The 16318-nt window shown below is 48.9% G+C and overlaps 1 protein-coding gene across 1 annotated transcript in view; it reads right to left on the bottom strand.

Annotated features, from left to right (window-relative positions):
- ARAP1 (ArfGAP with RhoGAP domain, ankyrin repeat and PH domain 1) overlaps positions 1-16318 on the bottom strand; it is a 62280-nt gene that overhangs the window by 38601 nt on the left and 7361 nt on the right. The window contains exons 2-3 of the mRNA XM_049780250.1: positions 7463-7533; positions 1276-1814 (exon numbers count right to left, since the gene is read on the bottom strand). Coding sequence (XP_049636207.1) covers positions 1276-1796 — 521 coding nt within the window. The 5' untranslated portion in view covers positions 1797-1814; positions 7463-7533. The remainder of the gene's footprint in view (positions 1-1275; positions 1815-7462; positions 7534-16318) is intronic.

The following is a 16318-nucleotide window of genomic DNA, read 5'->3' as shown; positions in this document are numbered from 1 at the left end:
ATACACACACACACACACACATACACACACAGTCACACACACACTCAACGTTCACTCTCTAGCCTACATGAGGAAACGTGACCACTAGAGGGCGAGGTGCTACCAGAAAACTGATAGGAGCTGGAAGCTGGTTCTTGCTTGGTTCTCAAGGAACCATCTGATGGATCCCTGGTTGTGTGAACCCAGGAACACCCTTTTTATGCTTCTACCAATCAAATCTCAAAACACTACAGCTCTTCTTGGCCTTCAAGGGGCCCCAGCTCCATACCCCTTTGGGGTGGGCACAGCCCCAAGCCCTGCCTAGGTGCTCCCTGTGCCAGCACACAGCAGAGATACAGCTAGGTCACCTCCCTTCTGAGCCTCAGGTTATCAGAAAATGGGGTACAACAGTCCCACCACCTCAGGCTTGCTGTTGGGAGCAAAGAAGCCCCTATAAGGCCGCCCTGCACACCCCAACAATAAGAAAAGAAGATCTGAGACCTGCCCCTTCCTCCTCCGGGAAGCCAATCCCACATGGGGCTGATGATGAATTTCCAGCCTCCGGCCACCTCCAGCATCCTGAACACCAGTCCCCACACAGGTGCCCCTTCAATGGGCATCCCAGCCAAGGACAGGCAGAATGGCAAGTGAGCAGGACAGGCACAGGGCCAGAAGAAACTCACAGAAACAAAGAACTAGAGGGCAAAGGAGAGAGCAGAGATATGCAGAGCAGCCCTTGCTATATAGTAGGATAAAGTCTGAGAAAACTGTCAAGGATCACAACCATGTGCTCTGGCATGGGCACATTGCTCACACTTGCCACCTCCTGACTGCAGCCTGTAGCCCGTCTCTTAGTCTCACTCACAGACCCCATGAGGAAAGAACATCAGACCAGTTCCCAATGCACTTCTCTCTCTGGCTCTTGGATCAGCAGAGGTATCTCTCCCCAAGGCAGTTCTGTTCCTGCTGCTGGCCTCATCCCAGCCCAGTAGGGCCTCTCCTTACCTCCCTGGTTACCAACCTCACCAGCAGGCAGGCATTCTGAGAACAAGCTGTAGCCCTATTGTGCCTTGGCTCCTCCCCCCGCCCCCCCCCCACTTGCTGGTCTTCACAGCCAGTTCCAGCAGTGCTTCTGGCAACTGCCCCACATCACAGTTCAGCCCCAACATCTACTTAGGGCACCCTAAGGCTGTGCTAAGACAGTTCCCACCCCCAAGATGCCTTTCTGACACTAGTCTGAAGGCTACAAGCCCCTCTGCTGCCCAGCGCCTCCTACTCTGGATGGCTCCCACTCACCTCACCAGCAGGGAGGGTGGCCCAGCACGAGGGGGCACAGGAGGGACACTTGGCTCCACCAGGTGCCGCTTAGCAGGTAGCGGGGGCAGCACAGGAGCTGGAGCAGCCAGGCTCGGGGTGGCAATGGGGGTTGGGTCAGAGAAGCAGGTGGGGTGTGGGCAGCTCCTCCGGGGTGGGATGGGGGGTGCTGTGGGCAGGGCCTCACAAGAAGTGGCCAAGTGCTCGGGAGGAGAGGTGGATGCAGGCGGTGAACGGAAGATGTGTCGCTTCATGGGCACTGGCCGAGGCGTGGGCTGTGGAACAGGGGTGGGAGGGGCGTGGGCTCGATGCAGGCCAGCCAGGATGCGGCGACGGTGGCCAGGGAGCTGCAGGCCCATGTCCACCAGGTGGGCATCGCTAAGTCCATGGCATTCAGCAGCCCACACCAGTCCATGCTGCTCGAAGAGCCCCGTGTACTGCTCCAGGTGCAGGGCCTGTAACCACTCAGCTACTGAGAGTGCTGAGTCCCCTACCTCTGCCATGCTTCCTTCTGTCCAGACCTGCAAAGAAATGGAGGGGCACAGTCAGGGGCATAGTTGTCCAGTCATAGCCTTCCACTCAGCAGCACTCTGAGGTGCTTCCAGGACATGGGGCTTGAGCCCCATGACCTGGGCTACTAGTTCAGGAACTGCCAAGTTCTGAATACAAATCCTTGACAGAAACCTACCACACACATTTTCTACTAACATCAGCTCACACCTCCTCTCTATAAAGCCCCCCAGGACTTCTGGGGCTAGTACCATTCCTCACCAAATCCATAGCCATGGTCACTATTGCAGGCTGGCTAATGAAGGACTGGTGCCCTGTTGGGCACAAAGACCTGCAACTGACCTTGTCAAAGCCGAGGCAAGAGCCCTGTGTCTTGAGCAGGAATAGCTCCAAGGACAGGGTCAGGGCCTGGGTTTTCGCCAGTACAAGTGGGATGAACCATATCACTATGGTCTTCTGCAAGTTCCACTCCCTCCTCCCGCCCCTGAGGAAGCAGAATATTCAAGAAGGACAGGACCCTTCTTGTACCACATGGCCTCTGAGTCCTGAGACTGAGACTGAGGAGCCCTCTACTTCTACCGAAGAGAGAAATGGGAGAGCACAGAAAAGCTCACTCAGACAAGATTTTTTATAAACTTTTTTGTATATATTTTTATTAATAAATTTTTAATTGAATCACCATGAGATACACAATTACAAAGTTGTTCATGAGTGAATTTCAGGCATACAATCTTCCAACACATCTCCTTTCTACCAGTGTCCTTTTCCCAGTTTCCCTCTCACTCCCCACCCTACAGACGAACTCTAATGTGACTCTGGCAGCCATTTTTCTTCTCTATATATTTCATGCATATCACTTTATCTCCTTACAGCACCAGTCCAGACATAGTTTTATAGCAGTCTGGCTAGCACTAGGCACAGGGCCCTCAGGCTCTATCCCTGTGTTCAGGGATTCTAGCCTGGTAAGAGTTAAGAATAGATGGTGTTGGGGCCCGGAGAGATAGCACAGGGGTGTATATGGTCCCCCATGTCTGCCAAGAGCTATTTCTTTTTTGTTTGTTTGTTTGTTTTTTTGTTTGTTTTTTTTGTTTTTGCTTTTCGGGCCATACCTGTTTGATGCTCAGGGGTTACTCCTGGCTAAGCACTCAGAAATTGCCCCTGGCTTGAGGGGACCATATGATGGGACGCTGGGGGATCGAACCGCTGTCCTTTCTTGGCTAGCGCTTGCAAGGCAGACACCTTACCTCTAGCACCACCTTGCCGGCCCGCCAGGAGCTATTTCTGAGCAGACAGCCAAGAGTAACCCCTGAGCACCGCCGAGTGTGAACCAAAACCAAAACCAAAAACAAACAAACAAAAAAAATAGATAATGTTGGAGCCAGAGAGATGACATGGAGATAGAGCGTTTGCCTTGCATGCAGAAGGACAGTGGTTCAAATCCCGGCATCCCATATGGTCCCCTGAGCCTGCCAGGAGCAATTTCTGTTTTGTTTGTTTGTTTGTTTGTTTGTTTTGGTTTTTGGGCCACACCCGGTAACGCTCAGGGGTTACTCCTGGCTATGTGCTCAGAAGTTGCTCCTGGCTTGGGGGACCATATGGGACACCGGGGGATCGAACCGCGGTCCGTCCAAGGCTAGCACAGGCAAGGCAGGCACCTTACCTTTAGCGCCACCGCCCGGCCCAAATTGTTTTTTGTTTTTTGTTTTTTGTTTTTTGAGGAGCAATTTCTGAGCACATAGCCAGAAGGAACCCCTGAGTGATTCGGGGTATGGCCCAAAAGCAACAACAAAAAAAGAATAGATGGTGTTGGACCAGAGTAATGCAGCTGACCAGAATTTAATCTCTAGCATTATATGGTCCCCCACTCCCACCAAAAGTGATCCCTGAGCAAAAAGTAAGACCTAAGCACTGCTGGGTATGTCCCCACAAATGTCATGTAAATGCAAAGGAATATAACTTAACTAAAATTTAAAATTAAATCATGGCTTGCTCTTCAAGCCTGTGTTCTCTCTTGAACACATACTTCTCCCTCTTTCTTGCCTCACATCTTTCTAAACAAGTTTCAGTAAAAATTACCTTGCTTCACAAAAAAAAAAAAAAAAAAGGAAAAATGAAATTATGCAATTTGCTACTATATGGATGGATCTGGAGAGTTTCATGCTGATAAAGAGTTAGACAAAAGGAGAGAGAAAACACAGAATAATTTCTCATATGCAGGATATAAATAAACATAGCAGAGGAATGATAAAGGCAACAATAAAGAAAGCAGAACTGGTCTTGAGTAGGAAGCTTACCATGGGACAGCTGGGTAGGAGGAAGTCATTGGGACAATGGTAGGAAGAAGCAGACACTTAGGTGGAAGGTATAGTGCTGAATGTTTTCTACAAGAAGCCCAACCTTTAACAGTAATGTACTAAAACAATTTGTTTTATTTCACTTGAGGGACCAGAGCAATAGTACAGAAAGTAGGGCGTTTAACTTGTACGCAGCCAAGCTGGTTCCATTCCTGGTATTCCATATGGTCCCCCAGCCCACCAGGAGTGATTCCTGAAGTGCAGAGCCAGGAGTAAGCCCTGAGTATCACCAGGTATAACCCAGAAACAAAAACAAAAAAATGTAATAAAACATTGCTGTGGGGCTGGAGAGATAGCATGGATGTAGGACATTTGCCTTGCTTTCAGAAGGACGGTGGTTCGAATCCTGGCATCCCATATGGTCCCCCAAGCCTGCCAGGGGCGATTTCTGCGTGTAGAGCCAGGAGTAACCCTTGAGTGCTGCCGGGTGTGACCCAGAAGCCAAAACAAACAAACAAACAAACAAAAACAAAAACAAAAAACATTGCTGGGGGTGGAGGGGGTAGGAGAGGTGGTGCTAGTGGTAAGGCGTCTGCCTTGCCTGCACTAGCCTAGGATGGACCACAGTTCAATGCCCTGGCATTCCATATGGTCCCCCAAGCCAGGAGCGATTTTTGAGCACATAGCTAGGAGTGACCCTCTGAGTATCGCTGGATGTGGCCCAAAAACAAAACAAAAAAAATATTTTCTAGGAAGACAATGGATTCCCAGTGAATTTATGACTTTATGAAAGTGTACACAATACTGCTAAATGCACATGTGAGTCTTGAGGGCTAGATAAGCTCTGTGAAAGTTCATGTGGAAAAATATTTAAGCAGAAAGACAGGCAAAGTCTGAATACAGGAGGTAGGGGAAAGAATGAATAAAGTGTGAGAATCAGACTTGTATGTATGAAACCCGGGTCCCATGCCTTTCACCGAAGGAAAAAAATAAGTGAAACTCACTGTGCCATACATTTAACCATGATTCACGGGCTGGAGCAATAGTACAGTGGGTAGGGCATTTGCCTTGCAACTAGTCAGCCCAGGTTCAATCCCCAGCATCCCATATGATTACCTGAGCCTGTGAGCACAGAGCATTGTCAAATATGGCTCAAAATTCAAAACGAAAACAAAAAAAAACGTGAATTCAGTGAATTCACAGGAGTGTCTGGAAGTACAGGAGGAAAGACAGATCATTATGCTGCTAGGATAGATGGGGCACAAACTAGACAGATTGAAACCAGGCCTGTTGAAACCAGGCCCTCGCTGTTGACTTACCTACCTACAGTAGAAAAAGTTACTGAGGAAGCAAAGATTTCATTGTAAAATACAAAACCATAAAAAGATTTTAAATATTCCCAAAACCTCTAGCAACAATACTCAGAAAATGAACATTCAGCTATGCAAAAAGTCAAGTATCGGTGTTTGCCTTGCAAGCAGCCAACCCAGGACCTAAGGTGGTTGGTTCGAATCCCGGCATCCCATATGGTCCCCTGTGCCTGCCAGGAGCTATTTCTGAAATCTTTTTTTTTTTTGTTTGTTTGTTTGTATTTTTGTTTTTGGGTCACACCCGGTGGCACTCAGGGGTTACTCCTGGCTCCATATTCAGAAATCGCCCCTGGCAGGCACAGGGGACCAAATGGAATGCCAGGATTCGAACCACCGTCCTTCTGTATGAAAGGCAAACACCTTTCCTCCATGCTATCTCTCCGGCTAGGAACTCTTTCTGAACAGATAGCCAAGAGTAACCCCTGAGCACCGCCGAGTGTGACCCAAAAACAAAAAACAAAAAAGCTAAGTATCCCTGGGTTGGGATAGAAATCAAGGGCACAAACCAGGAGCAGCAATCCTACTCCGAGCATCAGGCCAGGAGCAGCCCCTGATCACCAGACAGGTAATATCCACCAAGTAGTCAAACATTCCCGCATGGTGAAAAGGAAGGAAATCAGCCATTCATATTCTGAATCCAGAGATACTGTCCCTAGAACTTGGAAAACACCTAGAAATAACAACTAAATCAATAAACATACAGAAAAACAACCAAATAACATGAACAGAGAGGTGTGAGGAGAGGAGGTATGGAGTGTGTGCTTGGACAGGAACTGCAAGTTCCCCCAATGCTGTCAGAAGTGAGCCCCATACACTGAACCAGTACTAGCCAAAGAGAACCAGAGTGTGGTGGTACTCCTCCTCACAAATCGATGTATGCATATGTAATGCATATGTGTGTATATGCATATGTATATATAGAGAGAATGAGGAGGGGGGTTTGCAGAAAGAAAAATAAGTACGTAAGTACTGACTGAGTCTTAAGCACACGAAAAGGAACTTCCATATGAAAATGAATCTGGATGTAAACTAGACTGAGGAACCACTTTCTGCCTGATAGCGATGGGGTGAGGAAGGTCCCCTTCCTCCTGTGAATATGTCTCTGTCTCTCTGGGGAGCACAAAGCACAAAGCTAAATAAGCCCCAGAGGCTCTGCCCTTTGCTCTTCCTGCTGTCTTTGGTACATCAGGTACTATCAACACACTCTCCTGCCTGTTGTATTGTGGCTTCAGCCCTATCATATTTATTTCATGCCAGGTGAATTCTTTTTCTTTTAGAAGATGCAAACCATGAGAAGTACAGAAGAGGTTCCTGGGTAAGTCAACCCTCAGCAAGATAAAGGCAGAAGTTCTTCCAGGGTTAAGTAACAGTGAATACAATGCTAGAGAAATGTATCTACTAGCAGCCAACTTCAGAGACAGTGACATGAAAGACAGATAAGACTGATTGTCAGGGGTGGGGAATAAGGTACAGAGGAGTGTTGTATCATGTGAGCATTTGGGGGGGTATTCACCTTGCAAGCAGCCAACCTGGGTTTGATCCCTGTACCCCATGTATTCCCCTGAGTTAACTCTCAGCACATAGCCAGGTGTGACACACACACACACACACACACACACACACAAACCCCAACATGCATAAACACACACATTACACATGCTCTCAAAGATCACCTCTCATCTTCACAGCTGCAAGGTCAAGAGGGAGGGCTACCTTTCACAAGGTCCTTCTGGATCATTTTTAATGAGAGGAAGAGGTTAAGTCATACCATCTAGCAGTGCTTAAGGACTACTCCTAGCCCTGCATTCAGGGATCACTCCTAACAGTGCTCAGGGGAACATCTCAGGGACTGTAATCAAACCAGGGTTGGACATGTACAAGGCAAGGTTGCCTCCTGTACAACCTCTCTAGTTCCTCAACCTCCATTTTCACATGGAAAATGGAACCTCACACCTCTGTGTCCATATCTCCCCTGCCCTTCTCCAATATACTCACAGCTGGGCTGCCCCGGATGTGGCTCCCACAGGCTGCACCTACTCCCAAAGACTCTTCATCTCGTGTGGAAGCTGTAAGGACAGAGGGAGACAGTGAGGCAGGCACCAGGGTGTTCTGAGGTCAAATAGTGTTTCTGAAGGGAGCATATGAATGGGAATGTGAGACTCGCCAGAGCAAGAAAGGCCAGAGGAAAACCCTTGCCCTAGCACATAGAGAACTAGGCTGGAGTGTAAACAATATGCGGGGGGGGGGGGGGGGGGGGGGGGGGGGGGGGAGAAGAAGGGGACAATCAGGGAAGGGGAGAGAAAAGGGGGGATAGCTGGGGGAGAAGATAAGTGAGGGGGCAGCTGGGAGAGAGAGAGAAGGGGGAACAATGGATCTGGGGAAGTTTAGAGACAGGAAGGAAGAAGAGACTCAGGGAACCTAGAAGCTGTCTTGTGGCCATTTCTCCTGATCAGCTGGCTGCAGTGGGGGGCAGAGATCAGCCTGCCAAAGGGGAGCACCCAAGTGAGAAAAGGAAGTCAGACTCTTTATTTTCTGCCCCCCCCCCCGACAGAATGGGGAGAAGGGACTGGACCTATTTAGAAATGAGGTGGTGAATTAGACATGTGTGGGAAGAGAACCTGTGTAGGATAAGGATGGACATATGAGGAATGGGAGGTTGAATATGTGGGTGTGGGGGTTGGACTTGTAGTGGGTTGGGTTAGATACATGTGTGGGAACAGAGGATTTGAACATGTGTAGGGACTATAGGGCCTGGCTCGAGAAGAAATGATGCAGTGGCTCCTTCAGCTAGAGAAGAGCAAGGGGCTCTGCTCAGAGAAACACTCTGTACCCGTCTGGGAGTCCAACCCAGAGGAATAAAGAAGCATCTGCATTCGGAGCATGAGACCTCAGGAGCCTGCTCCCCTATGCGGGGAGGACAGAAAATGGGGTGTTTACAGCTTAGAGACACCAGAAAAGGAGGGGGCCACATAAGCTGCCTGAACTGAGGCAGACAGCTGGAGTCCACAGAGTTTCTCACTGGAGGCTGGGAGTATCTGGAAGTGGCTAATGAAGGGGGAAAGAGTTTCCTTCACCGATCACACCACTTCTTAGGATGGGGCTAAAACAGGTAAACCTCTTAAAATAGATTTAATACATTTTGGGGGACAGGATTTTGATTCATCCCTGGCATCCCATATGGTCCCTGGCAGTGCTTAGGAGATCATCTGGGTACCAAGGATGGAAACAGGACCAGTCACACCTTAACCCTGTGCTATCTCTCTAGCCTTTAAATACATTTTAATTAGTACTTCAGAGGAAGTTGGACAAAAAATGGCAGATCTACTCAAATAGAATAGCAGGCAACAGAGATGTTCCTGTCTCCATCCACCGAACACTTTATATCAACTTATTCCATCTCTATCTATACAGCTACCCTTTGTATAACTTGAGACAAAGAAAAGCAATTTTCCCAAACCACAGAGCTTGGAAGGGGCAGTCAGAATGTAGTCTAGGGCCAAGTGTGATGTAGCACAGCACATAGGGCATTTGCTTTGCATGTGGCAGACCTAAGATTGATGCCCAGCATGCCATATGGTTCCTAGAGCCTGCCAGGAGTAGTTTCTGAACACAGAGCCAGGAGTAACCCCTAAGCACTGCCGAGTGTGCCCCAAAACAAAACAAAAAAAAATGTAGTCTATACTGGCTTCATTCAACACAGCAACCAGACATCATTCTTGACCTTCCTGAGGGATCCTATGCAGTGCCAGGGATCGAACTAGGGTTAGCAGCATGCAAGGCTACCTGCTGTACTCTCTAGCTCTCCCTGGGCTCTTTATATTGGGGGGAAGGTTGGACTTTAAGGGGACCAAACCTGGGGCTTCTCAGGAGTTATTCTGGCTATATGCTCAGAGTCCACATCTGGCAGTGCTCAAGGGACCATATATAATGCTGGGGATTAAATTTGGGTCTGTTATGTGAAAGACAAGTGCCTTACCTTACCAGCAAGTATACTGTCTCTCCAACCCATCATTTAGTTCTTTTAATTGTTATTTTATTCAGACTTGGGGTCATACCCAGCTATGCTCAGGGCTTACTCCTGGCTTGCACTCAGGAATTACTCCTGTTAATTCCGGATTACAACATACCCAGATGTGGTGCCAGGAATTGAGCCTGGGTTGGCCACATGCAAGGCAAGCACTCTACCTGCTGAACTACCGTTTCAGCATATCACCTAGTTCATTTTAATGGAGCTACAGGGAAACTTTAAATTCCACTCATGGCTCACACAGTATTTACATGGGATGATACAGCTTTGGTCTCAAAGCTATTTTGCTCACAGTTTTTTAGAAGAAACCCAGAACTCACACAGCTCAGGCCGCTCAAAGGCCTAGGCCCTGACCAGGGATAACATGAACAGATCAGGGTCCAGAGTGAGAACACAGCAGTAGGGCGTTTGCCTTGCATGTAGACAACCCGGGACGGACCCTGGTTCAATCCCTGGCATCCCATTTGGTCCCTGACCCTGCTAGGAGCAACTTCTGTGCACAAAGCCAGAAGTGACCCGAGCACCTCTGGGTATGGCCCAAAGCCAATAAATAAATAAATAAATAAATAAATAAATAAATAAATAAAATGACCAGATCTGGGAAACAGGAAATCATAATGTCCCTGAGGAGGGGCAAGCCTCTTCTGGGCCTCTCTCAAGTTCCTGCTCAGACCATAACCAGACTCAAGGAAACCCCAGAGATGCTTCTCCAAGATAACCTATTCAAGGCCCTAAAAGAAAGAGCTAGGTAGCTAACCTAGACTGGCACAAATACCTCTGAGAAAACACCTGGGCAAAGGAACAGTCCACCAGAAACCTCCCAATATAGGTTGTCAGAAAGGCTCCCTGTAAGAGATAATTCCCTGAGATAAGGAACTGGAAACATTGCGCTCCTGAGCCACACAGTGCCTGCAAGAATCCACAGTACTGAACTGTATTTGAAATGTAGTAATTTGAAATGTATTTTAAATGTTTCTGGACTAAGGAGACAGGACTTGGCACAGTGTGGTCCTAAACATTTCTGGGAGTAACCCCTAAGTAATCAGTGGTTACTGACAGGATTCAAAACCTCCCAAAATAAATGTCATTGTTTTACCATGGACTGTTCTTGGCATTAATTATTTTTATTTTAAAAAATATTGTATGGGCTGCATTCAGAAGGATGGTGGTTTGAATCCCAGCATCCCATATGGTCCCCCGAGCCTGCCAGGAGCAATTTCTGAGTGTAGAGCTAGGAATGACCCCTGAGCACTGGCAGGGGTGACCCAAAAAAACAAAAAAAATTTATATGTATATATATATATATATATATATATATATATTATATTGGAGGATGCTGAGAGATAGTACAGTGGGATAAGGTGGTTGCTTTGCATGTGGCTGACCCAAGTTCAATCACACACACACACACACACACACACACACACACACACACACACACACACACACACACACACACTTTGCTTGGGCCAGAGACAGAGCTCAATGCTTTGAAAGCAGAAGCTCAGAGTTCAATCCCTGGTATCACATATGGTCCCTTGAGCACTGCAAAAAGTGAATCCTGAAGCATAAGGCTAGGAGTAAGCCTTGAGCATCTGAATGTGGCTCCAGAATCAAAAAATAAAATAAAAACGGAAAAATATCATCCTGGGGCCAGAGAGAGTTCAGGTGTACTTGCACGCAGCCTACCTGGGTTCGATTCCTAGCACTACAGATGGTCCCCTGAGCACCACCAGTGAGACTTCCCAAACCAATCGACATACTAGTTGATATTCTACTATATGTATATGTAAGTTCACATAAATATTCTGATTCCAAGTACAGACACAAACTTATTCCTGGTTCTGGCCCTGGTGGGAGGCTACAAGTCAGCTACATGACACCCTCTGGGTCCCCATACTTCAGAGAGAAGAAACATGCAAAGACAAGTATCATCCTGTTGCAACAGCATGGCCACAAATTTAGGGTTCTCTTCTTCCCCCACTCCAAAGGCCTGCCTAGGTCAGACGGCACCACCTCAATGTCCCTTTTATTTTATAGTTCCCTTTACCCATTTCTCTTCCATTTCCCCTAAGTACCTTTCAGCAATGCCAACCTCAGTCCCAGTCCTGCTCAAAGTCCTTTGGGGGTCCCCACTACCCTCAGATGTCAGCCACCATTCTACCTTGTCAGCCTTGGTGTTTACAGATGAAGAAACATGAAGGGGGAAGTGGTTTGCTTAAGTTGTCTCTGAGTTGTGGACAGGCCAGCCCTGTCCACAACTGTTTCACTTTTTTTTGCACCAGGAGTGGCACAGGGGAGCCCCCTAAGTTGACTGCTGATGGTGAGTAAGTAAACCACATCCTCCCAAGTTCTGGTGCTAATTCCAGGCTGCCTCCTCCAAAAGTCCTCTCAAGCTGCTCTTCAGGTGGAATGGGGGTTCCTAGACCATGTAATTGGGGGCAGTATGGAGGGATCATCTCTACCAACCACCCCTTCCCCAGGTTGGTCTAACTCCCAAGCTGGGATATCCTGTGTCTGAACCCCTGCCCGTCTTCCCCCACTCCACAGTAGAGCCCAAGGCCTGGATGGTTAGGAGGGTATGCTGCCTGGTGTAAGGAAGGGTCCTCTGGAATTGACCCCAAGCACCTTGTATTGGAGCCCCACCTTTCACCCTTCTAGTGCCTAACCCACCGCAACCACCCAGGCTTGAGCTACACCTCACATCCTATCTCTGTCTGGTCCAGCAGCTCCTTGAGCTATCCCTGTGCATGGCTGCCAGTGTGACAGAAAGGTGACCCTGAGCTTCAGTCCAGGAGAGGCATATAACCACTTCCTTTCCTCAGTGGCCACTTGCAAGGTTCCACCTTCATCCAGGGTTTCAGATTCTCATCCTGCTTCAAGCAACTTCTTCAAGATAGAAAACTGGCTTGGGTGGGGCTAGAGAGACAGCATGGAAGTAAGGTGTTTGCTTTTCATGCAGAAGGACAGTGGTTCAAATCCCAGCATCCCATATGGTCCCCCTGCCAAGGGCAATTTCTGAGCATAGAGCCAGGAGTAACCCCTGAACGCTGTAGGGTGTGACCCAAAAACCAAAAAGGAAAAAAGAAAAAGAAAAAGAAAACTGGCTTGGGGACACTTGGGAGCTGGGGGGCAGCAGGGAGCTGACAGGGTCCAGAAAGGTCAGGAGGGGGTATCCTTCAGCATGTAACCCCAAATGAGAAAGGGCCCAGGGAACTGGGCACAGGAAACAGGTTGGGGGAGGCAAGAACAGAGGACATGAAAGGGCAGTGCAACGGCAGGAACAGAGGATGTGAAAGGACAGTGACAATACCAGAGACATTTGGGGAGCAGCCCTTGTGTTGCCCCAGAGCCTGCTCTGGCATGGGGCCAGCCTGCTTCTCGCATGGAATTTGCATGAATGAGTCAGGCCAGTCAGGCGGTGAGGATCCTTGCCTGGGGCTCTGGATACCCCTCAGCAACTTCCCCAGGCAATGGTCTCTTTTCTTTCTTCATCATTAAATTTTTTAATTTTCTCTCTCGTCCCCATACTCCCTTGCACCAGGCTATCCAAGGATGCACCACAGGGAATAAATATGGAGAACAGGAATGGGGTGGGGGTGGTTCTCCCTAGTTCCTCAGCGCTAAGGGAAGTGTTCTCCCAACCCCAACCCCACTGGGTGCACTGGCCCCCAATGTACAAACCTCAGGAAACCCCTCAGAGCTTCCACACATGAAATCAAAAGCAGCAGACCCCCAGGTAGGTCCAGCCCAGTTGCAAACCACACCCTCCCCTGACAGTCTCCGCTTGAGTGCGCGCGCGCGCGCGCACACACACACACACACACACACACACACACTGAAAAAGGAGGCACACAGATACAAACACAGAGACACAACAGATGATGTACACACATATACAGGAGCACACACAAACACAAAAGGCCCCAACAACCACTAGCAGGTCCTCTCTGCCCTGAAGAGATTGACTCAGGCCCACCTTCCACGCCCCTCTGCCCAGCAACTGGCCTAACTCTGGAGACTGATACCCACTATGACCCCCCCCCCCCCATCCCTGCTACTAGGGTACCTGTGGGATGGTCCCAGGGTCTCTGCACTCCTGGTAGCTCTCGGCGCTCCCCACAGGAGTCTGGTAGGCAGGCCACAGGCCTGGGAAACACTTCCCTTAGAGCTGAGGAACTAGGTGGGGGCTGGGCTCCCAGTCAGGCAGCAGCACCTCTAGGCCAAGAAACCCCATTTTCTTCCTCTCAGTGAATGGGGATCACTACACACAGGTCTCAGGGAGGCCCAGTACATCTCTGCCCTATCCCAGTGAAGGCACTGAACAAGGCAATGGACAAAGCACAAGCAATGGAGGCTGACAAGGTGCCATAACTAGTGGGTCAGTTTGGGGGCCTGAGGGTAGAAAAGAGGCATGGAGACAGATGCAGATGGGCCCAAGGGTCACAGAATATAAAGCAAGTGTGGGTCCAATCATGGCTCCAATGTTCTTCCCTGAGCACCCTCAGCCCCACTTTGCCTGTCTCTCTGAATCAAGCTGCTCTCCACTTTCATCAGATGTGTCCCAGCAGCCATTGGGTAACTCAGGCCAACCCAGGTTCAATCCCCCAAGCCTGCTAGTACTGATCCCTGAGCACAGAGCCAGAAGTAGCCCTGTGCACTGCCAGGTGTGCTCTCCCCGCACCCCCAGCCAGAGAGCTCAATACATGTCAATACATGACATGCAGGAGTCGCAAACAAATTCCCAGCACCATACAGTTTATCGCCAGGAGGGACCCCTGAGATACAAGCCAAGAGTAGACCCACAGCATCACTGGGTGGGGCCCAAAGACAGAAACCAAAAACAAAAGTAAAGGGCAGCAGATAGTTCGCTCTCACTCCCAGCCACCTGGAAAACTATCATTTTCTACAACTTTCCTGTTGACACCCTTGGAAACTTTCACACTTGCTTATCACTTGCATAATTAAAAAGAAAAAAACCATGAAGGCATTTTTCAAGTCTACTAGAATTTGAATTTGTTTTCTAAAATCAGCATTACAAAGTTGACTTAGTTTTAATAGTAGCAATAGACAAAGAAGATAACTGTTTACTGTAAATGAAATAGCTGCTTCTCTGGGCATCTAGACTAGGGAATAAGGAGACAGACCGGCAGCTACCTACCTCCCTCATTCCAACTCTGTCCTCTGCAGGTCTCCACTCCTAGGACCCTGGGCCAGAAGCAAAGCCCTGGAGGAGATTTTCCTGCAGGAAAGGGTCTGAGGTCCCTTAGAGAACACCAGACTCTAGACAGCATCAGAGCCCCCAGATGGTCCCTTACCCATAGCTCCCTAGGGTGGGCAGTAGCGTGGGAACATTTGAAATAGCTCATTCTCAAAGGAGGATGCAGTAAAGTGGCTTGGACTCAAACTTTGTCCAAGTCTATGACATATCATCCCCCATCCCTACCACATAGGCCCAAAAGTTTCTCTTGGGCCTATGACAATTTTCCCCAGGTTTTAGACATACACTCCCCTCTCCACCCCCACTTCCCATCCTCCTCACATGCCCCACCTTACCTAGACCCCTGCATGTCCTCCCTACTTGCTACTGTCACCCAAATGTGGCCATGGCCCCCCAAACCCACAGCTAGCCTATGTCAAGGCAGGACTTCTACTCACCCCTCACCCTGACCCATGTCCCCTCCTCTACTCTAGGATCAGCTCAGCTTCCCACAAAGCTCCCTGCTCTCCTCAGGTCTCCAAGAAGAGCTGGCCGAGATGGAGACAGCTGAGGTGCTACTGGCAAACCCTAGGAAGATTCTCTGTGACCTCCACTTTCCATGGGGATAAGGAGAACTGATAGTAGATGAGGCAGGAAGAAAGGAGGTGACTGTAGGGTGGGAGAAATAGGGTGACCTCAGAATTCCAGGTCAAGTACCCTGTCCTTTAGGGTACACCCATTCCCATCCCCAGCCCTATCCAATGGGTTTGCTGCACCCGACTAAACCAGAACCTGCTCTCTCCTGAGGTAGCCCTGGACAGAGATGTCAGAGGTAAGTGGCACCTGGAAGGTACCTGAGTGCAGTGAACCAAAGGAAAGCACTGAGCCAGCAGGGAGGGAACTGGGGTAGCCTCTTGGACTCAGATCCCCAATTTGATGTCGGGGCTTCAGCTTCCCCCTGGTCTGGAGAGAACTGGTGCCTCCTCACTCCCTCCCCTCAGCTAAGGGTACATTCTCACCACCCTTGCTGAAAGCAGCCAGGTCCTGACGATGGAGGACCCATGTGCAGCCTGTTCCATGATCCTCGGGTAGCTAGCTTTAGCCCAGACAAAGGAAACATAGCTTCGGGGTCAGGAGATGGCTCGGGTTTTTCATGAATGAATCCTAGGCCCTATATGGCTCCCATACACATTGCCAGTGCTTCTTTGTGCCTCCCCCAATAAACAGCTTCAGAAAGATTGAGAGTCACTTGCCAAATATCACACCAGAGCCAGAATCTAATCCCAGAACTTTCCAGTTCCTCCGGCCACTCCATTTGCTAGGGGAACAGTATGGAGACAGCCAAAGGGTCCTGAAGGCTATGGTAGAGCCCACACAACTGTAAAGATCAACAGTCTGTAATGTTTTTATTCCTGAGAACCAGTAGAAAAAAAGATAAGTTATCTCACAGACTGAGAAAATGATTACTTGAACAGGTACCCAGGTATCCTGAACACTGTCTAGGAGCCCCCCTCAATAAATAAAATCTGTATGTTGACATTATTTCCAGCAGTCCACTGAAGGACCCAGGTGTGTAGGCATTAAGCCAGTGTAACTTTCTAACTTTCTGGCAGACCCACAGGAA

The sequence above is a fragment of the Suncus etruscus genome, chromosome 9 (genome assembly GCF_024139225.1).
Source record: "Suncus etruscus isolate mSunEtr1 chromosome 9, mSunEtr1.pri.cur, whole genome shotgun sequence".
Classification (NCBI taxonomy): Eukaryota; Metazoa; Chordata; class Mammalia; order Eulipotyphla; family Soricidae; genus Suncus; species Suncus etruscus.
This window is presented reverse-complemented; position numbering and strand designations above follow the sequence as displayed.